Genomic DNA, 26,533 nt, shown 5'->3' with positions numbered 1-26,533 from the left:
GGCTATCCTCACATGTTTTCATTATATGGTGGGGGTTTTATGAGACTCTACCACCGGCTGTTTTTCAAATTTATTTAATTCATCCATCATGCTCTGAAGCCATTTGCTTTTTTATATTGGACAGATGTAATGAGATTTTGGACACTAAAAAATGTTTTTATTAAAAGTTATGACCCAGAGCTAGCTGGTAGGGGCTATGCCATAAATCCCTAGAAGTGTGGGAATTTATAAAGGATGTAGCGACATAACCTTAACCTTTCAGGCCACACCAGAGGTTACAGGATAACACTGTCTCCCCGTCTCTAGCCAAATAATAATAATTGTTATTATTGTTATTTCTGCCATTATCTGACGTGATCCTTCTTCCTCTTCTCTGAGCCACTGTTGAATCCTGGCGAGCCAGCACCTAGTGGGAGCAGGTGGTTGATGACAGAACTTGCTGGTGTTTGGCGTGAAGGCTCTGCCGTAGTGGGCACGGGCATGTGTGTTTCCCTTCTCTGCAACCCTGTAACTGGGGCTGACTGATGTACAGTCACATTTACTACAGACAGAGTGAAAGTGGTCATGGCTGATGGTTCCTCCTCTCCTCCGTGGCCAGCGGGAAGCTCTCCTGAAAATTAGGGAACAATGCAAGTATTTCTGTTCAAGCATAATCATTCCAAGTTAATGTCAATATTATCAGACTTAGACTACTATTACACTACTTGGAATTCATCCCAAGCATAATTAGTTTGGACATATAGACCAAAAACATGGTCATTAAAAATAAACGTGTACATATGGAAATATTATGAGTATTACCTACGATATGTATTAATGTTGTGACTTTGTTCAATTAACATTCTTTAAATAAAGCTCTGGGCTAACAGATAGTAAGCCAGGGTTTAACAGAAGACCACCAGGGAGTTGAGGTAGAGGAATTTATTAGTGCAGGTCCTGGAGGAAGGGCCATATGCAGAGGTGAAGGGAGGAAGCAGGCAGAGAGAACAAGGCAGGGTCTGGGGCACTTGCCTTTATTAAGGCCCTAGGGTAGAGTGCTTTAGCGTTCCTGGTCTGAGGCCAGATTGGTCATTTCAAACCAAAAAGATCAGGGTTTTGGTAAGTGTCTAAGGAATCTTATCTAAGGATACATAAGGCAAAGCCCTGGGAGCCTGGGGAGAGTGTAATCATAAGAGCTGTTAGGATGGTCAGATCAGGAACGGACATTTACTTGTGACTCTGTAGGCTGTTATCCAGGACCTACTTCACTGGAGAAACTGGTATCAATTCAAGGCCCCTGTAGGCTGGTTGGCTACACAAAGGGGATGCTGAGGCAGAGGTACTATGAAGTGGTGTAGCAAAGCTCTCAACAATTATAAACAAAGTAAAAAATTAACAAAATGATTAGATTTGGTCAGCTGCTGCCTATCTTTAAGATTATCTGTTCATTCATATGTATTTTTTTGAGCACTGCCATGGGACATATCCCCCGTGTCCTGCTGGGGATGCAGGAACAAGCATCGTGGTCCCTGCTTCAGGAAGATCACTGTGTAATGGGTACAGGTGCTATGCTGTTTCTCTGAGGATGGATTTCAGCTCAGGGGACCAAAGAAAGCTTCACAGAAGAGATGGCCTTTCAGCTGGGTTTGAGGAATTGGGTGAGCTTTGAGCTTGCCAGGCTGACAGAAGCATTTCAGGCAGAAAAGGTTGTATGTACAAAGGCACTTACAAAACCAGCTGTTCACAGGCTGATCCAAAGGTTAAGTTTGGCTAAAGCACATGATAACACTTTTTCCTTTTAAAACAAAAATCTCAAGGGTAAACATCATGCTCTTATCTGCTGTCACCATTGAGACTGGCCGGGTCGGGTCTGTAATTTCAGGAAGATGAACTTTAAACATACAAACTCCCTATGGCTTGTATTTCCTAGCCAGGCACATGTTTTATCATCAGTTTATTCTGGGAACATATTCCAGGGTTTTCACAGCACATTGGCAACCGCTCCTGCCTCCTGTGACCACGAGAGTGTAAACCATAGATAATGTCATCATTAAACTCATAAATCCATGTCATTTGTATGTCATTCACTTCATCCTCATTCATCATCCCTTACGCTTTCAGAACGGCCGTGCGTTCGAGGATTTTGAAGAGCGGTTTGCCGCAGCCACCCCGGTAAGCGCAAGAGGGCCCAGCCTGGTTAACGGTTTCGCGTCATTGTCCCATCACTCATTTCATGCTCATAAGTCATGCCTTGTGGTTACAGAACAGAAACCTGCCGATGGACTTTGACGAGATTTTTGAGGCAACAAAGGTAAGGCCTCCATGGTCTTGTGAAGTGAGGGTTGTTCTGGTCATTCTTATCTGTTCTATACAGCCTCACTCTCCTCAGTGCTCTGCTGTGGTGCAGGCCTTTGCTGATGTTCAGAGACTCTTGGTGGGCCCTGCGGTGAGGGCAAATAGTAGGAGTGTGTGTGTGTGTGTGTGTGTGTGAGAGAGAGAGAGAGAGAGAGAAACGGTGTATGTTGGAGAGGAAATGACACCCCTTCATTTATTTCATTCAGCAAATATTTTTCAATCTCCTAATGTGTCCCAGGCATTCTGATAGATGCTCAAGATGCAGTAGGGTGGAGGACACAACCCCTATCTTCAGGGAGCTCAAAGTGTGACACAGTGTCACATAGCATAGGAGAGGGCAGATGGGATTGGTAGAGAAGGGTAGGGTAGGATTGCCTAGTGTAGTGGAGTGTAACATAGTATAGTAGAGATTCAGACACTGTACTGGAGCTGCTCAGTGCACCTATGGAGATAAAAACCAGTGTGGGGGTTGGGGGTGGTGGGGAAGGCAATGGCATCCCGCTCCAGTACTCTTGCCTGGAAAATCCCAAGGATGGAGGAGCCTGATAGGCTGCAGTCCTTGGGGTTGCGAAGAGTCGGACATGAATGAGTGACTTCACTTTCACTTTTCACTTTCATGCATTGGAGAAGGAAATAGCAACCCACTCCAGTGTTCTTGCCTGGAGAATCCCAGGGATGGGGGAGCCTGGTGGGCTGCCATATGTGGAGTCGCACGGTAGGACATGACTGAAGCGACTTAGCAGCAGCAGCACCTATGGAGATAAGACTGCTATTTGGTCCACATCACCTGGAATAGAGGTACTGGTTTGCAGCCAGTGTTTATTCAGATCGGTTAATACACTGGCGAGTGAGTGTTGTCACTCCTGAGTACATGTGTTTGGGAAGTCTGTAGGACAGGCGTTCTCAACCTCGGCTGCAAATTAGAATCATCAGGAAAATTTTTAAACTTTGAGTTACTAAACTACCTCAAACCAACTAATTAAGAACCTCAAGGGGTAGGGACCAGGCATCCATATTTTTCCCTTGAGTGTGTGTGCTTAGTCGCTCAGTCATGTCTGACTCTTTGCGACTGCATGGACTGAGACATGACAGGCTCCTCTGTCCATGGGATTCTCCCGGCAAGGATACTGGAGTGGATTGCCATGCCCTCCTCCAGGGGATTTTCCCAACCCGGGAATCAAACCCCGGTCTCGCATTGCAGACATATTCTTTACCAACTGAGCCACCAGGGTATCCAAGGCTGACAGTCCATCTAAGGGTCTCACATAAGCTGTTTGGGACAGTGGGATGGGGTACAAATTGAGTTAGAAAACACTTCCCGGGAAGAAATGAAGGTGTCTAGTCTGTTTCTCGAAAGAGGGGAGTGGGGGAAGGTATGAGTGTTCTGGTCAGAGGAGGAGCACGTGCCAAGGCCCTGAGGTGGCCCATCCTTTTGTGACCCCTGGTGCTTCTCTCCTCTGTAACACGGTCCTCACTGTGTCTATAGGTCTGTCGTCCCATTGAACATGCAGCTCATGAAATTCAGTGCAAGAAGATACCTTATGCATCCCTGTGTCCCCTGCTTTCGGCACAGTAGCTGATGTACAGTAGGAACTACATGCTTGCCCTAATTGAAGGAGCACCCAGTGCCAAAACTGAGGGAGTGGGTCTGTGTAAATGTGTACTGGTGGTCAGTCGTGGACACCTCTGCCTTCATCAATGGCGCTTTCAGCGCTTCTCTGCAGGAGGGGTCTGGGAGTCTACTTGCAAAGGTTTAGTGGAAAGAAGGACCAGGGGACTAATTATGAAACAGCCTATAGGGCATTCCAGATGTTATTGGAAAACCACCACTGATTCATAACAAAGAGTGGCTTGGGAGGGGACAGGCCTGATTGAGATACTGGGGAGCTCCAATAGCCAAGCTTCTCCTCATCCTTTTCACTGGCCTTGGCAGCTTCCAGGGTCACTCTGTTTACCCTGGAGGATGCCCAGGACCTCAAGAAGGGGCAGAATCTGCCATCAACAACCACATCTTTACCCGAAGATGTCTGAAGGGCCAGGAAGGGGAAGGCAAGGAGGAATCTTGGATTGACCTTGGAGATGACTTCTTCAGAGTGACGTGAACCGTGGCAGGACTTGTAGGAACCCTGGTTTCTGGTTGGAGAATATTGTGGGGCTGGGCTTCCACCATGAAGGAGGGCTAAGTAGGGCTGGGTAAAGGGACACGTAGATGAACAAGGTGCTGCTTGGTCTGTGGGTCTAGCCCAGCTTTTTTTGCTGACCGATCAGAGGCAAGTCACCTTACCTTCAGGCCTCTATTAGCTCATCTGCAAACTAGAGATAGTGGGAGAGATTCCTGTGCTGCCAACTTCACAGAGCTCAGGGAGCATCCAATGTTACAGTAATGTGTTGGAAAATACGTTATAAACTATGAAGTGCTCTACAAATGTGAATGGTTAGTTTTGTTCTCATGAGGCTGTTAAAATGATTAATTACGACAATATTCTCAGATGGAACATGGCTTCTTAAGTTACAAATGAAAGAACCAGGGTTAACAAGAGGGAGAGGGGCTGTGAAAATAGATATTATTCCAGATTCTCAGTCATACACTGTTATTAGAATTATTTTTAATTTTATGGCCTAAGAATCCCCTTTTTCTATAAAATTTAATTAACTCGAGGTTCTATTTAAGCAGCAAATCCAATGGAATGAAATAACAATCTATGTTTTATGCCTCTGCATGTTTTTTCTCGTTTAATCCTTGAATGGAAATCATCTGGCAAGAGGAGAGTCTGTAGCTCAAGAATGAAGGTTATTTTAAAAGTTGTGCTTAAGGAGAAAATTAGCCAATAAATTATATTTATGATGTTAGTAAAAGTGTGCCACGAGTTCACCACATTTGAAATGTAAATTGTGCAACTTAATTATTAACTTCATTTTAATATTTTCCTACCGCTGAAAACAGTCATGGGCCATTTGCAAAGCACTGAGCTCCAAGGGCCAAGAAGCCCAGAAACCTCCTTTGAACGTATTAAATAGAATGATGCCTTCTGTGGGTTTGGGAGAGAGCCTAAGGATTAGCACTGTTTCACCAAATAATATAAAATATTGTTCACATGCTAAATAAGCCTTCCCAAAGACAAGCAAACATTTATTATTATATCTGTGGATTGTCCCCACTAGACTGTAAGCTCCCTGAAGGCTGAAAATTGACATTCCTCCTAATTATGTTCCTAGCACCCAGCACAGGGCCTAACACCTTACAGTTGTCCAGTGTGTACCAGCATATTATGTAGCTCAGTTCAGTCACTCAGTCATGTCCAACTCTTTGCGACCCCAAGGACTGCAGCATGCCAGTCCTCCCTGTCCATCACCAACTCCCAGAGTTTACTCAAACTCGTGTCCACTGAGTCAGTGATGCCATCCAACCATCTCATCCTCCGTCCCCTTCTCCTCCCACCTCAATTTTCCCAGCATCAGGGTCTTTTCAAATGAGTCAGTTCTTTACATGAGGTGGCCAAAGTATTGGAGTTTCAGCTTCAACATCAGTCCTTCCAGTGAACACCCAGGACTGATCTCCTTTAGGATGGACTGGTTGGATCTCCTTGCAGTCCAAGGGACTCCCAAGAGTCTTTTCCAACACCACAGTTCAAAAGCATCAATTCTTCGGCGATCATTTTTCTTCACAGTCCAACTCTCACATCCATACATGACTACTGGAAAAACCATAGCTTTGACTAGGTGGACCTTTGTTGACAAAGTAATGTCTCTGCTTTATAATATGCTATCTAGGTTGGTCATAACTTTCCTTCCAAGGAGTAAGCGTCTTTTAATTTCACGACTGCAGTCACCATCTGCAGTGATTTTGGAGCCCCCCAAAATTATGTAGTTGGGAAAGAAATTAATATGTATAGGGCCCTACTGTGTGCCAGGAACCATTTATTCTATCTGAAACCTGAAGAGAAAGGATTGAAAGTGAGTTTATCAGGTTAAGGTGCTTGCTTTTCAGCAAAAAAAAGAAGATCTGTTGTGCCTTTTTCACCAAGCTTACCCGAACTTCAGAGTCCTTCTAGTAATATAATCAATAAATCTCCAAAGGAGATATTACCATCTCTAATATCCAGGTGAGAGAAAAGTGGCCCTGAGGAGCTGCAGAGATTGTCAGTGATAGAACTCAGATGCAAGCCCAGGGATGGGACTCTTCCTGGGCTTAGAGCTCACAAGTTTGTCAGTAGTGGAGAATGTTCCTTTCTTTGTGTGCATCTTGGTGATCCCACTTTGCCTGGTTAAAACAGATTTCTAGGACAGGAGTCCTGTCTGCCAGGACAGACTCTCCCAGTGGTGTTTTTCAGTCCCCTGATTAGAAACTATCACTTAAAAGTCTGAAGATGAGCAGAAAGTTGTTTTTTTTTTCTTTTTCTTTTTGCAGTGGGCAAATTTGCACAAAACACATGATTGTATACTTTAAGTCAGGCTATTTGACTCGCGGCCATAGACCTCCTACAGACTCTGAAGCTGGAAGTGTATACTGATTAATTTCTAAGTGTATCTTAAAGGGCTTCTCCCACTGCTGTGGCTGGCCTTGCTCAGACACTGAGGGATGATGGATGGGAATATAGTTGATACAGTATCCACAGTGATAGAGCTCCTCGGAGTGATTAATCGTGTATATACTGGGTTGTTTTTGATACCCTTCCTGCTATTAAATGATACATTTTCTCCTCCTCCAACTGTATTTTTTATCTTGAAGATGGATTATTTCGAGGACTGTCATTTGACTGCCTGCTCTACATGCAGAAAATTCAAGTCCTGGCCTAGGTGGTCTTGAGGTGACCTCTGTGAAACTCAGTTTATTCATCTGTAAAAATGGGATGACAGTTCATACCTTTCAGGGTCAGTGATATTGGAGAATTTACTGAGAAGTGGCCATGAAGTGGTGACTTGCTATACTTGGTACGGGAAAAGCATTTTGTAACGTGTAGACATACTCAGGAAAGAGAAGCAAATGATAAAATTACCTCTTGCCTTTGTCTCCTGGAGAAGAGAGACAGTGCTGGCATTGGATGGTAAATATGTGTAAAATGGTATTATTATTGCTTATGCAAGGTGGCTAAGCCCAGATCTGCTTGACTAAACCCAGATAAACAGCCAGACACACTGACACAATAATTGATTCTGGCTGCATCTGAGATGCTGTCTTTGGGATCAAGAAGTATCATAATGACCAACTGGGTTTACTGTTTATATAGTCATGATGAAAAAGGGAAATACATGTCCTCAAATCTTACTGTTTTTAAAGCATTGTCCAGCAGCATCAGCTTCCGTTGTGGTTACGTCATTATCTTTTTGTCTTTTCAGGCTGTGACCCAATTAGAACTTTTTGGGGACATGTCCACCCCTCCTGATATAACCTCTCCCCCTGTAAGTATGCACTGTGCTTGGAGCCCTACATTTTCCTTTCCTTCTTCAGTTGCATGGTGACAAATATATGGGCTTTGGGTAAAAGAAGCTGCTGGTGGATTTCAACTCAGACTCTTCCAGCTGTCTGATTTGGGCATATTAACTAGCAATTCTAAATGTCAATTTCCTCTGCTCTTTTTTTTTAAAAAAAGGAATTATGATGCATGCTCTGTTTTGAGAAATAAATGAGATCATGCATCAGCAATTACAGACTATCACTGGGGTGCTTGCTGTTTTGCTGGGCAGTGGAAAGAGAAGCAGGGATGTGGTCCCTGCCTGCAAGGAGCACAGGTCCAGCTGGGAATATGGGTGAGAAGCCCCACAGAACATCAGATGAGATGAGACGTTTGCCATCTCCTACCCAGAAGCCCCCCAGCTGGGTGGTCAACCCAGTAAAGGAAGCATCTTCTCCCCGGGGCCTTCCAGCTCTCTCCTGGCTTGCTCCCTTCTTTCCTTCCTTCCTTCCTCTTTTCATTTCCTCCTCCCTTCCCACACGCTTGGCTTCTCTGAGCTTCTCAGAAAGCTTTGGATTCCCATCTCTAGTTTCAGCCATGCTGTCTCAGTCATTGCTTGCACTAGGCCAGAGTTCACAGGGAGCCAAAGCAAAATAGAATCCCAGCGCTTTGAGAATGGGAGGCATTCAGAAGCAACCCTGCAGCCACGGCAAAGAGCCAAGCTAGCCCCTCCAGCTCCTGCTCAGCCCACTCCCCGGAGGTGGGCGGAGAGCAGTCAGCCACAGCTGCACCCGCTGAAGCTGCTGGGAGGGGGCGGCTCCTCTGGGGACCACACGTTTAGCGCAAACCCAGGGATGGTGCTCCGTTTCATTGGCAAGCTGCGCCTCCCAGAGAAGAGGCTGTAACCTCACTGAGGACAGATGGCAGGAGAGCCTGCTGCCCACAGCTGCCGCCAGGGAATCTGAGCACAGTTGCCCTGCTTCCAACACCTGGTACCCAGAGCAGCAGTGAAGGAGGGGCCAGCAGCTCCTATCTCCAGGGAGCCTGGTTGGTTCTAGTGAGGCTTTCTCTCCCCACTTCCAGGGAAGGCAACTGCATCTCTGAACTGTGGGGCCATGGAGCTAGAAATGTCTGGAGTGATCTTCTAGCCTTATTTAGCACCTTTGTTTTACAGATGAGCACACTGAGTTCCAGACAGGGCATGTGACTCACCCAAGGTCACACTGGAGGAAAGCAAATGGCATTGATTATGGTCTAACGTGCTTAATACAGCAGCTCATGGCTGTGTTTCTGGCCCTGAACCTGAGTGCCATCCAAATGGGTATTTAATAATCCTCAGAACAATGCTATGCCTCCTGCAAGCTGCTAATCTAAAAATGGCCTTGTTTAATTGCCATGGTTTCAGGACTAATTGCTTGCCCCAATCTATTCCAAGGGGAAAGAAATAAAGATATTATGTCATCAAATATGCATACTCTGTTTCTGGAAAGGCATGGACCTTTAAAGAAGCAAGTACTCAAGGTTTGATTTCAGTAGCCTTCACCTTACCCACCATGTCATGGAGTAGACATTTCTGAAATTCCAGCATTGGCCAGGATCTAGAGTTGGCAGCTGCTCTGGCATCATTTTTATCATCTTCTTGAGAACATTTGCTTCTTTTTGCAAGTGAAGTTTCGGGCAGGATTCTTCTGGGAGGCACGAGGACCCAAGGGTTTCTGTTCCACTTGCTAATCTTTATTTATTTAGTCAACATCTGTTTATTGACCATGTATTCAGTGACAGCCTTGAGCCAGGTGCACAGTAGGTCCTGAGTGAGTGTATGTCAGTTTGAATTAACTTCTAAAGGACGAAAGCCAGATATTATGGGATAATGTGAGGGCCTGAAGACACCCGCAGAGGGTATGGGCTCAAACTAAATAGTCTTGATGCTGGCCAGTGTTAGCTGAGCACCTGTTCTGTGCTTCAGCATAGTACTAAGTGATTTAAATGCATGATCTCATTGAAGCCTGTCAGCAGCTTTAGAAATAGGTATTGATTTTCTCATTTTATGCTCTGTATACATAGCAGCTCATGGTCTGCAGTTCACAAAAAGTGGCCAGGACCAGGGCTTGCTTCTGCAGCATCTCCCCGTTTAACTTCTGGGCCTGCTGCCCCCCATCCTGGTCATCAATAAGGCTCTCCCAGGAGCCTCACGCACTCCCGCCCCTCTCTGTCTGACAGACTCCTGCAACTCCAGGTGATGCCTTTATCCCGTCTTCATCGCAGACACTTCCGGCGAGTGCAGACATGTTTGGTTCTGTACCTTTTGGCACTGCTGCTGTACCCTCAGGTAAGTCCTCTTCCTCCCACCTCCATCCACCAAGAAAAAGAAAAGGCTGACTGAACCAGCTGCCAGGTTATGCCAGACACCTGTGGGGTGACCACTCTCTCCCTGTGACTCTTCAGGTGACACTGAGAAGCTGCCATGGGCAGGGAGTAGTGTGCTTACCAAGCTCTGGTATGCGGGAGGCTGGAAACCAGTCATGTCTTGAACCAGAAAGGTCAAGATTCCAGATGTATAGCTTGGGGAGCTCAGTGCACACATAGCTGTGTGAATCAGTGCAAGTCCTGATTGGCACTGTCAGCTCAGTTGGATGCAGAGAAGGTGGGAGTGGGGAAGGGGCAGGTATGTTCCACCGACCTCTTGAGATCTGAGTGATGGAAGGGGTGGAGGCCCAAGGAAGGGGTGTTCCCCATGCAAAGAGGAATACCTAGGAGTTCTGCTGACAGTGAACAGTGAATTGCAGTGGGGCTTAGTGACTTAGTATTTGTTCTATTTTCCAAATGTTCTTTTATGACAGGGTAAAAATACATATAGTTAACAGTGCTGCCAGTGTGCGTCGGTGGGGTCTGAGGCATCTTGTTTTCATAGCATTAGGCAGTCCATGAAGCCAGCCTATTCTACCTGGACATGGCCAGAGGTAGTATTCTGCTGGTGGTTTTGTTCAGTCACTAAGTCGTGTCTGACTCTTTGAGACCCCACGGACTGCAGTAGGCCAGGCTTCCCTGTCCTTCACTACCTCCTAGAATTTGTTCAAATTCATGTCTATTGAGTCAGAGATAAGTGGTATTACTTATGCTATTTGCATACAGGGGTTCTTAAAGACTTCTTTTTCCCTTAACTACATATTTGAAATATGTGGCTTTATCTTTTTTTTTCTACTTTATTTATATAAATGACAGAGTTGGTATGTTTTAAAACACCAATTTCTTGCATTTTTCTGTAAATCACTACTTTTAATTATATAGTGTTAGAAACAAATTCTTGCCACCAGATATAAACCTTGTTGTTACTTAAAGTAACATTAAAATCTCATACTCTGTTCTGAAATAGTTATTCCTCCTGAGCTGAAGGATCACTTCTAGAAGCAACACAGGTTGGTAGCTAATATGTCTAACTTACAGTTGAGAATGTATAGGTAGCCTAGAAATGTCTTTAATTGCTAAGCTTCCCAATCAAATCTGTTTTACCCAAACCTATAATGGAACAGTGGCAATAGTTTCCTTACCTAAACTGGAAATGACCGAGATGTCCTTGGGAATAATGTAATGGAATCTGTCATTTTAAGTAAGAATAATAGTTGTCCATCAGACATGGACAATCTTCCTGTGCTGTCAGTCTTGCATTCAGAATAACCATGCTTTGTCCCATTTGATTCATGAAGATATACTGGGACAGAGGATGGGACCTCTAGGCACCAGATTTACTCATTTTCAGGCATGTTCATGCCATAAATGTTCACTGAGTATGCACTGTGGGCCAGGTCCTATTCGAGGTGCCTGGGGTGTGTCAGTGACTACAATAGACACAGAGCCCTGGCCACAGAGAGCTTACTTTCAAGTGCGGAGACGGACAACATGAAAATGGGTACCTTAACATAATCTGTTAGGAATGGTGGATCAGTGGTACGAACAGAAGAAAATGTGGAGCAGGGCAGGTGTGAATAGAGGTGATGGTCAGGAGGAGGGGCCCCTGCAAACATGTGATATGAGCCAGGAAGGTATCAGGGTCAAGAGTACTACCGGTGGCCCCTCCCAGCCTCCACCCCCTTTCTCTGTAAGCAACAGGGGCTGGATTCAGTTCTGGCCCTTATACTTGGCTAAAATGCCTGAGAACCTGCTTGTACTGCTCCGGGCCCTCTACCCAGCCGGGGCCAGGTCATGGCTTTCAGTTCAGTTCAGTTCAGTCGCTCAGTCATGGCTTTAGAGAACTCTATTTTACAGTCTTCCCACTTGATCAGCAATGTTGCACAGTGTGGACAAACCACTCCACCCATACAGATTCTGTTTCTTTAGCTGCTTAAAAAAATGATAGATTACCTCCAAGATTTCAGTTTTTAAAATGTAAGTCTAAAATTAATTTCAGTTAGCATATTTTTGCTTTCTTACTCTACTTAAGCACTGCCGAGAAACAAAACTGGGCTTCAGTTGGTGTTAAACTGTCTGCCTTCTTTCAACTGGCCTTAAAAATCTCTGCAGCTGTTGAATCTCCATCTCGCTGTCCCTACATACCCTGCCAGCAACAGGGATGTGGGAAATGACCTGGGGTGTGTAGTGCAGTGAGCAGGCTGTGTTTGAGCCCTGGCTCAGACATTTATCTATAAGCTTTAGACTCCTGGGCAAATTACTTAACCTGTCAGAGCCAGAGTTTCTTCATTTTTATAACTGAATTTAAAATAATACTTACCTTGCAACAATATCATGAGAATTAAATGAAATAAAATCAAGTGCTTCTGAAAAATTCTGGCATGTTATAAATGCTTTGTGTAGAATATGTTAGTATTATTATTACCTTGACTTCTAAAGTAGAAGAAAATATGTCTTGTTTTTACCTTTTTTTTTTTTCCTTTTCCTTCTTGGGATGTTCCCTTTTTAAAAAAATGCATGTAATAAAGTTTAGGTTTTTGACCTTCTGACCACATGGCAGAGCTGGCCTGAAGGGCTGGAGAGTATACTCTATAAATAGACCTTTCTGCTAACCAGCTGTGTGACATTCAGCTATAAAATTTCAGAGCCTCAGGGAACTTATCTGTAAAATGGGAATGATGATTCTACCTCATCGGGCTGTTCCTGAGTTAATCACATGTAGTAAAACATTTAAAACAGTACCTGGCAGTGTTTACATAAGTAAGCACTCAGTAAAAGTTCTCCGCCCTGCTCACCAGGGATCCTGACTTTTCTACCCATACTCTGGGTTCAGTTCAGTTCAGTTCAGTCGCTCAGTCGTGTCCGACTCTTTGCGACCCCATGAATCACAGCATGCCAGGCCTCCCTGTCCATCACCAACTCCCGGAGTTCACTCAAACTCATGTCCATCGAGCTGGTGATGCCATCTAGCCATCTCATTCTCTGTCGTCCCCGTCTCCTCCCGCCCCCAATCCCTCCCAGCATCAGAGTCTTTTCCAGTGAGTCAACTCATCGCATGAGGTGGCCAAAGTATTGGAGTTTCAGTCTTAGCACCAGTCCTTCCAATGAACACCCAGGATTGATCTCCTTTAGAATGGACTGGTTGGATCTCCTTGCAGTCCAAGGGACTCTCAAGAGTCTTCTCCAGCACCACACTTCAGAAACATCAATTCTTTGGTCATTAGCTTTCTTCACAGTCCAACTCTCACATCCATACATGACCACGGGAAAAACCATAGCCTTGACTAGACGGACCTTTGTTGGCAAAGTAATGTCTCTGCTTTTTAATATGCTATCTAGGTTGGTCATTTGGTCATAACTTTCCTTCCAAGGAGTAAGCGTCTTTTAATTTCATGGCTGCAATCAGCATCTGCAGTGATTTTTGGAGCCCAAAAAAATAAAGTCTGACACTGCTTCCACTGTTTCCCCATCTATTTCCCATGAAGTGATGGGACCAGATGCCATGATCTTAGTTTTCTGAATGTTGAGCTTTAAGCCAACTTTTTCACTCTCCTCTTTCACTTTCATCAAGAGACTTTTTAGTTCCTCTTCACTTTCTGCCATAAGGGTGGTGTCATCTGCATATCTGAGGTTATTGATATTTCTCCTGGCAGTCTTGATTCCAGCTTGTGCTTCTTCCAGCCCAGCGTTCCTCATGATGTACTCTGCATATAAGTTAAATAAGCAGGGTGACAATATACAACCTTGACGCACTCCTTTTCCTATTTGGAACCAGTATGTTGTTCCATGTCCAGTTCTAACTGTTGCTTCCTGACCTGCATACAGGTTTCTCACGAGGCAGGTCAGGTGGTCTGGTATTCCCATCTCTTTCAGAATTTTCCACAGTTTATTGTGATCCACACAGTCAAAGGCTTTGGCATAGTCATGAAGCAGAAATAGATGTTTTTCTGGAACTCTCTTGCTTTCTCCAAGATCCAGCGGATGTTGGCAATTTGATCTCTGGTGCCTCTGCCTTTTCTAAAACCTGCTTGAACATCTGGAAGTTCATGGTTCACATATTGCTGAAGCCTAGCTTGGAGAATTTTGAGCATGACTTTACTAGCATGTGAGATGAGTGCAATTGTGCGGTAGTTTGAGCATTCTTTGGCATTGCCTTTCTTTGGGATTGGAATGAAGACTGACCTTTTCCAGTCCTGTGGCCACTGCTGAGTTTTCCAAATTTGCTGGCATATTGAGTGTAGCACTTTCACAGCATCATCTTTCAGGATTTGAAATAGCTCAATTGGAATTCCATCACCTCCACTAGCTTTGTTCGTAGTGATGCTTTCTCAGGCCCACTTGACTTCACATTCCAAGATGTCTGTGGCTCCAGGTGAGTGATCACACCATCGTGATTATCTTGGTCATGAAGATCTTTTTTGTACAGTTCTTCTGTGTATTCTTGCCACCTCTTCTTAATATCTTCTGCTTCTGTTAGGTCCATACCATGTCTGTCCTTTATCGAGCCTATCTTTACATGAAATGTTCCCTTGATATCTCTAATTTTCTTGAAGAGATCTCTTGTTTTTTCTATTCTGTTGTTTTCTTCTATTGCTTTGCATTGATCGGTGAGGAAGGCTTTCTTATCTCTCCTGCTATTCTTTGGAACTCTGCATTCAGGTGCTTATATCTTTCCTTTTCTCCTTTGCTTTTTGCTTCTCTTCTTTTCACAGCTATTTGTAAGGCCTCCTCAGACAGCCATTTTGCTCTTTTGCATTTCTTTTCCATGGGGATGGTCTTGGTTCCTGTCTCCTGTACAGTGTCACGAACTTCCGTCCATAGTTCATCAGGCACTCTATCTATCAGATCTAGTCCCTTAAATCTATTTCTCACTTCCACTGTATAATCATAAGGGATTTGATTTAGGTCATATCTGAATGGTCGAGTGGTTTTCCCTACTTTCTTCAATTTCAGTGTGAATTTGGCAACAAGGAGTTCATGATCTGAGCCACAGTCAGCTCCTGGTCTTGTCCACATCAAACCTTCCACTCTGGAAGCTGTCAGTTCCTTGTATGCAGATTAAAAAGATATTTTTCAATATTTATTTATTTATTTGGCAGTGCCAGATCTTAGTTATGGCAGGTGGGATTTAGTTCCCTGATTAGGGATTGAACCCAGGTTCCCTGCATTGAGAGCATAGAGTCTTAGCCACTGGACCACCAGGGAAGTCCCAATTAAAGAGCTGTTGATAACAGCCACCACAGAGTCTTGTTGAAGGATCAGCCTCACAAGAAGTATGACCTCCACTAGGGTAAGGATTTATTTTATTTAATTTATTTATTTATTTTTAACACTGTCTTGTTCTTCACTGAATCTCCAAAGACAAACAGTGTTTGCCACCCAGGAGGACTACTTTTGAACAAGTGCATCAAATGACATAATGTAGATGAGCGGTACCACACAAGTTCTGTATATATGTTAGAGAAATCCTTCAGTTTTCAGTGTTTTCTTACCTTTTAGTCTGCCTTTTTTTTTTTCCCCAAATAATGAGGGTATTCCCAGGTGCAGCATCTGGTTATAAATTGCAGTTTTCGACACTTTTAAAAATCTAACTGCAAGGCAGTAATGCAGGTGGTTCTTTTCATTGCAGAGAGAGATTTATGATTGATCTGAACTTCGTGGCATAAACAGATGCTCACTGGCACCTCCTTCCTCTGCTGTTGAATGTTAGCGAGTAAACAGTTACTAATCTGTTAAGTGGCTGCAGTGGCCACCACGCAGCGGCTTTCCATGTCTAATGCTAGCGCAGCCCTGCCACTGAGATGTCCCGTCAGGGACACACAATGCCACGTGGCCAGGGAGCCTTATCTCACGGGTCTGGGGAAAGCCCCCACTGCCGGGACCCCTTTCAGGAAAGCAAGTGAGACCTGCAAGTTCCCAAACATGATACCTAATTACCCTTGCTGTCTTTTTTTTTCTTTTTAATATTGTACTTTGGTCTGAAGCAGATGGCATGAAGCCAGAGAGACATGCTAACAGCTCTCTCCAGAAAAGTGTGTACAGCCCATCTGTTTGTTCCTTGTAGAAAAAAGGGGAAAAAGGATAGGGGAGGAAAGCCTGCCACCAGCAGCAGACTGACTTATCAGAGATCATAGCACTTATGGTTGCTGGAGTTGAATCGGACACTTAGAAAAATGCAGTGAATTTATTCCACTGTGACTCGCTCACCTCTATCTAGAGCCTTTCTCCAGCCTTAAGCATTTATGGAGCAGTGGATGTGTGCCCACAACTGGGCTAGACACAGATGGGAGAGGCAGAAAGAAATAAAAGGTTCCAACACTCAGGGGCTCTCTAGTCTAATGAAGGAAGACAGAATCACTGTGCAGTTACGACGCTAACTTTTTACTGTGACGTGCACCACGATAGAGGTGAACATAAAGAACTGTGCATGGCCAGAGGAGAGCCGGCTGAGTGCAGAGGGCAGAGGTGATGCTGAACTGAGTCTCCAAGAGCGGAGGAGGGACAACCATGTGAAGAAGTAGGGATGGGTGTCCATGCAGGTAGATCAGCAGAGATGAGGGAGCAGGTTGTGTTGTTTGCAACTGCTGCAGGGAAGGGTGCCAATGAGAGAGCAAATGGGAAATAGGGGTGAAGAGCTGAAAAGGGGCTGACACCAGAGCCCCAAAGATAAGCTACAGTCTCTGGGCATCATTTTCTAGGTGATGAAGCACTATACTGCTGACTTTTGAACAATAAAGGCCTGAATTGCACGGGTCTACTGGAAAAGACTCTGATGCTTGGAGGGATTGGGGGCGGGAGGAGAAGGGGACGACAGAGAATGAGATGGCTGGAAGGAATCACCGACTCGATGGACATGAGTTTGAGTGAACTCCGGGAGTTGGTGATGGACAGCGAGGCCTGGCGTGCTGTGATTCATGGGGTCGCAGAGAGTCGGACACGACTGAGCAACTGAACTGAACTGACTTTTATGTGGATATTTTCCAATAAATACTACAGGAGTACTATGTATGATCCAAGGTTGGTTGATTCCATGGGTGCAGAACCAGGTACATGGAGAGTCAACTATGAGTTACACATGGGTTTTCCATTGCTCAGAACTCAGTGCCCTTAACCTGAGCATTATTCAAGGGACAGCCGTATTTGCATTTTAGAATATGGTGGCAGTGAGGAGGGTGGGATGGAAGCCAAGCATAAAAGTCTGACTGGAGACTGAAACCTTCCATCCATTTATCGAAATGGGCATCAGGGTTGGCATGGTAGGAAGATCCATGGGCAAGTCTTCATCCTGTCAGACTTAGTGCCCCTCTTTATAACGAGGATTTATGACATCCCCCTTAATATCGTGAAATGAAATTCATCCAGAATATAAACTATCTACACAGTTGTTCAAAAATCAGTATAGTGTTTTAGCTGTAATAGAAAGTAGAAATAAAAGCAAATTTATTATAACAAGATATGTATTTCCATTAGGAAATACCCAGGTGCCACCACACTGGCTTCCCTCATAGCTCAGTTGTTAAAGAATCTGCCTGCAATGCAAGAGACCTGGGTTTGATTCCTGGGTTGGGAAGATCCCCTGGAGAAGGAAATGGCAACCCACTCCAGTATTCTTGCCTAGAGAATCCCCGTGGACAGAGGATGCTGGCAGGCTACAGTCCATGGGGTCACAAGAGTCGGACACGACTTAGCGACTAAACCACCACCACCACCACCACACTAGAACAAATGCTAAGTGATCAGATGTGTGTACCTAAAACCAGCAATAGAATAGACCAACCAGAATAGGAGTGCTAACTCTGTCTCCAATGCCATGAACAGGGACCACAATTTTCCAAGCTGTTGATCAACTCTTGACTGTGTTCCAAAGGAACAAAGTATAATCTTCCCCGATGTATGCATTTCTGAAAAATTAAGTGAATTAAAACTGCAAAGAAACTAAATTTCCACGTGCTTCAAAGTGCACTCAAATAATCACAAATTCCCCACATTATAGGAGGGCTAGTGTCAGTGCCCTTGACCCTTAAACTGTACTGCCCCCCACCCCACCAAGTTTTCCTGACAATCAAACACACCCCAGGAATTTTCTAGTCGTCCCCTAGGAGGCAGTAGAGCTCCCACCAAGAACCACTGGACCCTGTCAAAGTCAATGGGAAAATAAGAAAAAGTTGCAGAATCCTTTGTTGTTATGTTTAAGTCATTGTATTATTCTCTGATAGACAACATGAGCGAGCTGTCACTCTTTGCCACAGAGCGATATAATGATTTTAAAAGGAGCACAAGTGAAACTTTATACCATAGTAACGGAAACAATATAATTTCCACTTATTAAGTGCTAACAATATGTTAGGTATAGTATTAGGTGCTTCACAAAATCCCTGCAGGGTCAGTATCATTATCTCCATTTTAGGGATAAGGTGATGGGTGCTCAGAGAGGAGAAGTAGAGTCTTAGTATGTGTTCTCATTTCCTTGCACTAGTACCAAGGTGATCGGATAAGGACATTGTCTGTTTTGCTTGTTGCCACTCCTGCCTCATTCCGTAAAAGTATTGAACACAATTAATTAGCAGGAGGCCTGTGTTTCTGTGTCCACCCCTTCTGGAGCCTCCTCTCACCTTGTAAGGAAATGCACTGGCTTTGAAAGTTGGCTCCATCTCTTATGAGTCAGTTGAAGGGCAGATGGATCTGAGGCTAGCGCACAGGTGAGGCAGCCCACGTGTCATTTCTCTGGGTTCACCAGAGTCATCAACGCAACCCAGGTCATTTTGGAAGCTGCTAGGATACCATACCGGAGAAGGCAATGGCAGCCCACTCCAGTACTCTTGCCTGGAAAATCCCATGGATGGAGGGGCCTGGTGGGCTGCAGTCCGTGGGGTCGCTGGGGGTTGGACACGACTGAGCGACTTCACTTTCACTTTTCACTTTCATGCATTGGAGAAGGAAATGGCAACCCACTCCAGTGTTCTTGCCTGGGGAATCCCAGGCACGGGGGGGCCTGGTGGGCTTCCGTCTATGGGGTCACACAGAGTCGGACACGACTGAAGTGACTTAGCAGCAGCAGCAGCAGGATACCATACTGGAGAAGGCAATGGCAGCCCACTCCAGTACTCTTGCCTGGAAAATCCCATGGACGGAGGAGCCTGGTAGGCTACAGTCCATGGGATCGCTGAGAGTTGGACACGACTGAGCAACTTCACTTTCACTTTTCACTTTCATGCATTGGAGAAGGAAATGACAACCCACTCCAGTACTGTTGCCTGGAGAATCCCAGGAATGGAGGAGATCCAACCAGTCCATTCTAAGGGAGATCGATCCTGTGTGTTCATTGGAAGGACTGATGCTAAAGCTGAAACTGCAATACTTTGGCCGTCTCATGCGACGAGTTGACTCTCTGGAAAAGACTCTGATGCTGGGAAAGGTTGGGGGCAGGAGGAGAAGGGTACAACCGAGAATAAGATGGCTGGATGGCATCACCAACTCTGTGGACATGAGTTTGAGTGAACTCCGGGAGTTGGTGATGGATAGGGAGGCCTGGCGTGCTGTGATTCATGGGGTCGCAGAGAGTCGGACACGACTGAGCGACTGAACTGAACTGAACTGAGCGACTTCACTTTCACTTTTCACTTTCATGCATTGGAGAAGGAAATGACAACCCACTCCAGTACTGTTGCCTGGAGAATCCCAGGAATGGAGGAGCCTGTTGGGCTGCCATCTATGGGGTCGCACAGAGTCGGACACGACTGACGCGATTTAGTAGCAGCAGCAGCAGGATACCGTACATCCACCCTCTTTTTTCCCTGGTCTCACCGTTCTGGACCTGCAGATTCCTTCTGGCAGCCATAAAAATGCTTATTTTGAGAGATCAGTCTTCATCCTCTACTCTGCCTAGACTGGTCGTCTGTCTCCTGGGCTTGATTGCACCCTGAGAAGGGTGGGAACCCCTGGAAGGATGTGGGAGTCTCCTCCAGGCCCACAGTAAGCTAAAACATCTGATGGTTGGACCAACTTTATGGACTGTGCTAAGATCAGAAGTCAGTCTTGGCCATCTGGGTGAAGTAGTAGGGGGCACTGGAGAGAATGCTGGCTTTGGGGACAGATAACCTCAGTTCAGACCCTGATTTCAGCTTAATGTCCGCTGTGTGACCCTGTGTGAGTTACTTTTCCTCTCTGAGCACCAATCACCTTATCCATAAAATGGAAATAATGATACTGACCCTGCAGGGATTTTGTGAAGATGTGAAGCACCTAATACTATACCTAACATGTTGTAAGCACTTAATAAGTGGAAATTATGTTGATTCTGTTATTGTGGTATAGAGTATCACTTGTACTCCTTTTAAAATGATTATATCTCACTGTAGCAAAAAATTACGGTAACGTAAGTGAGTACACCCCTGGAGTTTTGCAGTGACCCATCTGTGCCACTGTATGTGGTATTCCTAAATAGATTACTAAGCTCCATTTTTTAATCTCTAAGATTGACATAACAATAATATATAATAATACCTAGAGCTACCTTTTCTTGCATGTTTTTTACATATCAAGGAAGGTATTAAGTAATTTTATAGGCTGTGATTCAAATCACTAATGGTTAACATTTACTCAATATTCATTCTATGTTAACCACAGTTCTCTATATTTTAAATGTATAATCTCAGTCTTTAACCCAACAAGGCAGAAGGTATTTTCTGCCCATTTTACAGATAAGGAGAGGCTTAGAGACCTTCTTAAGCTCTCCCCAGATTCCACAGATAAGAAGTGGCAGTCTGAATTTTAACCTTGATCTCAATCATCTTGCACACGGTTTTGATGCGGAGAAGAAACATATTGTAGCCTGATTTTCCAACAAAGAGCTTGACTTATAGCAGAAGCAATGAGGATGCCCTCAGTCTAGCAAGAAGGGGAAGCAAGATTCAAACCCAGATGTGCCTGTTTCCAGCACTCTGCCCTTCCCATCAAGCATACCGGTTCCTGAGCTGTATGATGTCAGAAACCTTTAAGAATTATAAGACTATAACTACTGTAAGAACTATACCATTATTATTATTACCCCCAAATGCCTGCCAGGCTTGCTCCCTCACTGCATTCTAGTTTCTACTTATCCCTGACCACACTGTAGAAGGCAGACCCCAGGAGAGCAGGGACTTCTATTGTACTCACCTTGGCATCCTAGCACACACCCTGATGCTGAGTTGCCACTTGATACCTTTCTGCCAATCACTTGACTCCCTGAATGCTTCGTGCCCAGGGCTCCTGACTCTTCTTTTTCATGCCTGCAGGTTATGTTGCTATGGGCGCCGTCCTCCCATCCTTCTGGGGCCAGCAGCCCCTCGTCCAACAGCAGATCGCCATGGGTGCTCAGCCGCCAGTCGCTCAGGTGATGCCGGGGGCTCAGCCCATCGCATGGGGCCAGCCGGGTCTCTTCCCTGCCACTCAGCAGCCCTGGCCCGCCGTGGCCGGGCAGTTTCCGCCAGCCGCCTTCATGCCCACACAAACTGTTATGCCTTTGCCAGCTGCCATGTTCCAAGGTCCCCTCACCCCCCTTGCAACCGTCCCAGCCTCGGGCGACTCCGCCAGGTCAAGTCCACAGACCGACACGCCCAGGCAGAAAATGGGAAAAGAAATGTTTAAGGATTTCCAGATGGCCCCGCCTCCGCCTGTGCCCTCCCGCAAACCCGACCAGCCCGCCCTCACCTCCACCTCAGAGGCCTTCTCCAGCTACTTCAACAAAGTCGGGCTGGCACAGGATACGGATGACTGTGATGACTTTGACATCTCCCAGTTGAACTTGACACCTGTGACTTCTACCACGCCATCGACCAACTCACGTGAGTGTCCTGCTCTGGAGACAGAAACCCCTGAGAGCAATCGATGCTTTGTTTCTGGTGTCAGAGAAACCACCTCAGCTGCATTCAACAGGCCTCTTTGTTTATACTACTACTAACAATAGCCTCCCATTATTAGATGCCAATTATATGCACCTTCTCCATGGGCTTTATATGCGTTATTTCTGTACTCCTAACAATGCTGATGGCAAGTTTTGTTAGACCTGTTTGACAGATAATGAAAGTGAGATTCAAAGACAAAGAAAATGGACAAAAGGGTAGGACTGAATACAAGCCTGTTATTTTTCTAGCATGTCACCCTGCGTCTTCTGTTTTTGTCCCTTCGCTCCTTCATGTATTCATGTATGTGTATCCCGGCTCTGATACGTAGTTTGGGGTATGGCTTATTGAACTCAAACTGAATGGAGTATGTGCATTTAAAAATTTTTAGGAACAAGGATAAAAAAGAAGATTAAGATCAGGAGAAAATGCAGGCCAGAGATAGAGCAGTTGTAAAGCCTCCCACAGCAGGTAGAATAGCAGTCAGAATTTGGCTCAAAGCTTTGGATAATCAAAGGGGAAAAAAAAATAAGTTGTTGTAGCAGAACACTCTGGACTAGGAATCCAGAGAGCAGCTTGATTACTTCTTAGTTTTGTGCCAGTGATCACGTCATTTTATTTCTTTGTGCCTCAGTTTCCTCAGCTATCTCAGGCTAAGGATCATAAAAAGCATTCAGTGGTACAGGTACTAAAACATCACAACCCTCACAGAGTAGGAAGTATTTTTATCGTCATTGTTATGGCACACCGAGTGGATTTACGCAGAGTCCTACACTGAGGTTCTAATCCTGCCTTCTCTACCCCAAGCTGTATCTTTGGGCAAGTGGGTGACTTCTCGTAACCTCCGTTGCGTCTTGGGTAGGATAAGTGAGCTGGCTTCGATAGCTGTGTGTCTTGTCCGGTTTGTGTCATTCAATGATTCTCCCCCAACTCACTTTTCTACTGCCAGCCTCTGGCAAACGAGTACCATGCAGCTAAACAGAATCCAGATACACTGGGGTACACTGATGCCAGCTTGACATCAACCCAGGAAGATGCCTGGTGATCCAGCCTGTGCCTTAACAGTTGATAAGGGGAAGGAAAAGGCTCATGGCTCAGTGAGGTTGGCGTTTTCATTACTGTCAGATGATACGGATCACTGCTTAACCAATACCGTGAATTGTTAAAAGAACTTAAAATGTTAACACAATTAGATAATGTCACTTCCGCCAGGTCCGGAATGCTGTTCTGAAAATGAACCTCTTCTGTGGGTATAGATAGCCTATTTCTTCTCAGGCCATATGATCTACATGGTGGGGGCATCTCTATTTACTCCAACTCACAGGGTTTCAATGAAGACTCATGAATTTTAAAAAAGGAAACGCTAAAGAAATGATAGCCATGCATAAATAAGCAAGTGTCTTTTGAAAGCAAATGTCTCTCTTTCAAGGGGCTGGTGTGCCAGCTACATATAAAAGAGGGAAGTGTAAATTCTTTGAGGACAGGGAATATGTGTTAGTCACCCTCGTGTTGCTCCACCTTTTTTGATGCTCCTGTGGTATCTGGCACATGGGAGGTATTTTGCAAGATTGTAGAGAATGAAGGAAAAGGAACAGAACAAAAGCCACTTGGTAACTCTTGTGTTTTCAGAGCAGGGCTTTGTATCCTTGGCACTATTGAGATTTGGGGCCAGAGAATTCTTCACTGTGGGTGGTTGTCCTATGGATTGCAGATGTTTAGCAGCATCCTTGGCATCTACCCAATGGATGCCCAGTAGTCACATCCTCTTCCCCTAGCCTTGATGATGAAAAATGACTCTTGATAATGCAAAAAGTCCCTTTGGGAGTAAAACTGTCCCAGATTGAGAACTACTGTTTTAGAGTATAGAGGTATTCTATAAAACCTTCTAAAGCTTAATCACTTGCATAAATAAACAGTTTTGCATCCCACTGATTACATCCAGTAAGTATGAGCAGTATACCTCTTAGCATCGGTGGCCTGGTCAGGATTCTCAGTAAGTAAGAAACCACATCAAACTCACTTTGGAATCCCACTTCACTAATAAATATTAAGCGTGTGCTGCATCTCAAGGTGTTTTCGCATAAATTATCTCTTTAAACCTACTTCCTTTTAATTAAAAATAAATCTATGTTTTAAAGAAAATGAGTGCAGCCTGTCTTTATATTCTCTGTCCATCAGCATCACCTTTCAAATGTTTTGGGTGCGGCAGAACCAAAAGTGATCCTCAGATAGAAATAGAAAAGCACAGTGGGGCTGAGCAGTATCAGATTTGTGTTAACTTCCGGGGCTCCTGCTTCTTCACGGTTGTGTTAACTCTGAGAAAGGCACTGCATCTCTTTGAGTGGCAGTTTCTTCATCAGAAAAAGACAGCAGGTACAGTAGCATCTGCAGTGTTTATATTAGAGGGCATGATGAATGCAAAGTGCCCAGCACTGTGTCTAGCTCACTGACACGCAGTAAATAACGTCATTCTAAAGACGTTAGAGTTACAAAAGCAACTCACTAAGTTTTATAATCACACACTGTCTGATGAGCAGCCAGATTTTGTAAATTCTGGGAAGTAATGGCAGGGAGACCTTATCAATGGCTTTTGAAGTTCAACTAGTAAATCAAGTCTTATCCTCCTCCCCCTACCTTGGGGCTGAGCCAGTGAGGAATATTTTCCGTGCCAAATTAGAAATTATGGAAAGGAAGGTGGTTTCCAGTGGCATATTTATTATAAACCTCTGGAATAAGGAAGACACGGAAATTGTGGGAAGATCAGGACAGAAAACGGAGATCCTTATGAAACAAGGAAAAAAGCATCAGCTGTGAAGTTGCCTTCAGCCGTCTCCATTTCCCCAGATCACTGAGACACTCTTCATTCACACAGGTTTATCAGACACCTACTACATGCCACGATACAAAGCCTGCTTCCACTTGCCAAGTTTGAGACCTTGAGCAATTTAGCAACCTTCACTGTCCTTATCTGTAAAATTGAATAACCCTTACCTCAAAAATGGCTTTATGAGGATCACAGATATTACCTGTGAAATTTGATGGCCTCTGATACATGGAAGGCATCCAATAAATGTGTCACACTCTCCTCATCTCTATTTATTCTTATTGAAATAATTGTATGAAATTAAGAAAGAGAAAGAAAGAAAACTATCGTCCAGCAGGTCTCAACATGAGTCTATGGAAACATGGGGTTTCTGATTCAGCAAGTGTATCTAGGGTAGGGTCCAAGAATGTGTGTTACCAACAAGTCCCCAGATGTGACTGATACTACCGGTCCAGGGAACATCCCTTGAGGACCATTGCCTCACCCATCCCTGTGGACCAGCTCCTCCTGACTGTCAAGTATGTGAGAGGACAGGATAAATAGATACAGAAGAGAGATTAACTGTTCAACTGATTTGACTTGTGATGGGAAGAGGTGTCCTGGGATTTGACTCAAACAACCAGACCCCTGGGGTTTCTGTGGGGTAGAAACAGTCGCCTCCAGACACTTAGAATATTTTCTCTTTTTTGCATGGTCTCCATGTAGCTCCAACCCCAGCCCCTAGACAGAGCTCTCCATCCAAATCATCTGCATCCCACGCCAGTGATCCGACCACCGATGACATCTTTGAAGAGGGCTTTGAGAGTCCCAGCAAAAGTGAAGAGCAAGAAGCTGTAAGTGACTGGTTTGTTCTTTGAGTTGTTTTTTTTTTTTTTTTTCCGTTTAAAACTTCTGTATCTAAAATGAACAATGCCTGAGGAAGCCTATGTAGAAAAGAATGCTGACTCAGACTCAGGTTCTAAAGGGGTGACTAAAGGGGTTTTCTTTTATGTTCAAATGAGCAGCTGAAAACTGTTATCCTTTCATTACATTGTTGTGAGTTCTCACATTCGCAGAAGTGGCATCCTTTCAATGGAGTGCTGCCTTCTTTAAAATAATGGATGATATGTGTGCATGAAAATGTACCCAGCTGTCTTATATTTTAAATTACTGAAAAGAAGAAAAAAAAGTGTTATCTTCTTGTGTTCTAGCCTGATGGGTCACAGGCCTCATCCAACAGTGATCCCTTTGGTGAGCCCAGTGGGGAGCCCAGTGGTGATAATATAAGTCCACAGGCCGGTAGCTAGATAGCACAGGTCTGGGTAGGTATCTGTCCTTTTGATCTCCCACCCTTTAAGCCATCAGCTCTCCCTTCTGCTTGTTCATTGCCTCTGAAGTCGCATCCCTGATGTTCGCACCATCTTCCTGGCCTGAGCGTATCCCTAATGTTTGCATCATCTCGCCTTGCCTGGTGTCTGTTTTCCACCTTGTCTATCCTCATGGATGCATGACCTTTGACATGTATTGGGATGGGGTAAAGGTGAGGAGTGGGGAATGGTCATACTATTTTATTACCAATATGTTCTGAGTGGGGGGGGGGGTGGTGAGGCATGGTCAGAGCTGCTTAATGTGGATTCAGTGTCTGAAAGCATCAACATTCTGAGATGGACACATTCTTTCTCAGTGAGATGTGGTCCAGATGCTTAGACACCTTC

The 26,533-nt window shown here is 44.8% G+C and overlaps 1 protein-coding gene across 3 annotated transcripts in view; it reads left to right on the top strand.

Moving 5' to 3' along the window:
- The window catches only part of DAB1 (DAB adaptor protein 1), a 476,669-nt gene that overhangs the window by 434,335 nt on the left and 15,801 nt on the right, over positions 1 to 26,533 (top strand). For 2 of the 3 annotated variants that reach the window (XM_055402651.2, XM_055402647.2), the window contains 7 exons: positions 2,101 to 2,151; positions 2,243 to 2,290; positions 7,672 to 7,734; positions 9,948 to 10,056; positions 21,410 to 21,958; positions 25,545 to 25,672; positions 26,030 to 26,140. In XM_055402651.2, the coding sequence (XP_055258626.1) occupies positions 2,101 to 2,151; positions 2,243 to 2,290; positions 7,672 to 7,734; positions 9,948 to 10,056; positions 21,410 to 21,958; positions 25,545 to 25,672; positions 26,030 to 26,125 (1,044 nt within the window). In that variant the 3' untranslated portion in view covers positions 26,126 to 26,140. The remainder of the gene's footprint in view (positions 1 to 2,100; positions 2,152 to 2,242; positions 2,291 to 7,671; positions 7,735 to 9,947; positions 10,057 to 21,409; positions 21,959 to 25,544; positions 25,673 to 26,029; positions 26,141 to 26,533) is intronic. The other variant, XM_055402649.2, reaches the window with a different exon arrangement.

The sequence above is a fragment of the Moschus berezovskii genome, chromosome 4, assembly GCF_049115385.1.
Source record: "Moschus berezovskii isolate FMDL1 chromosome 4, NW_MosBer_1.0, whole genome shotgun sequence".
Taxonomy (NCBI): Eukaryota; Metazoa; Chordata; class Mammalia; order Artiodactyla; family Moschidae; genus Moschus; species Moschus berezovskii.
The sequence above is the reverse complement of the archived record's forward strand: the minus strand, read 5'-3'. Positions and strand labels throughout refer to the sequence as shown.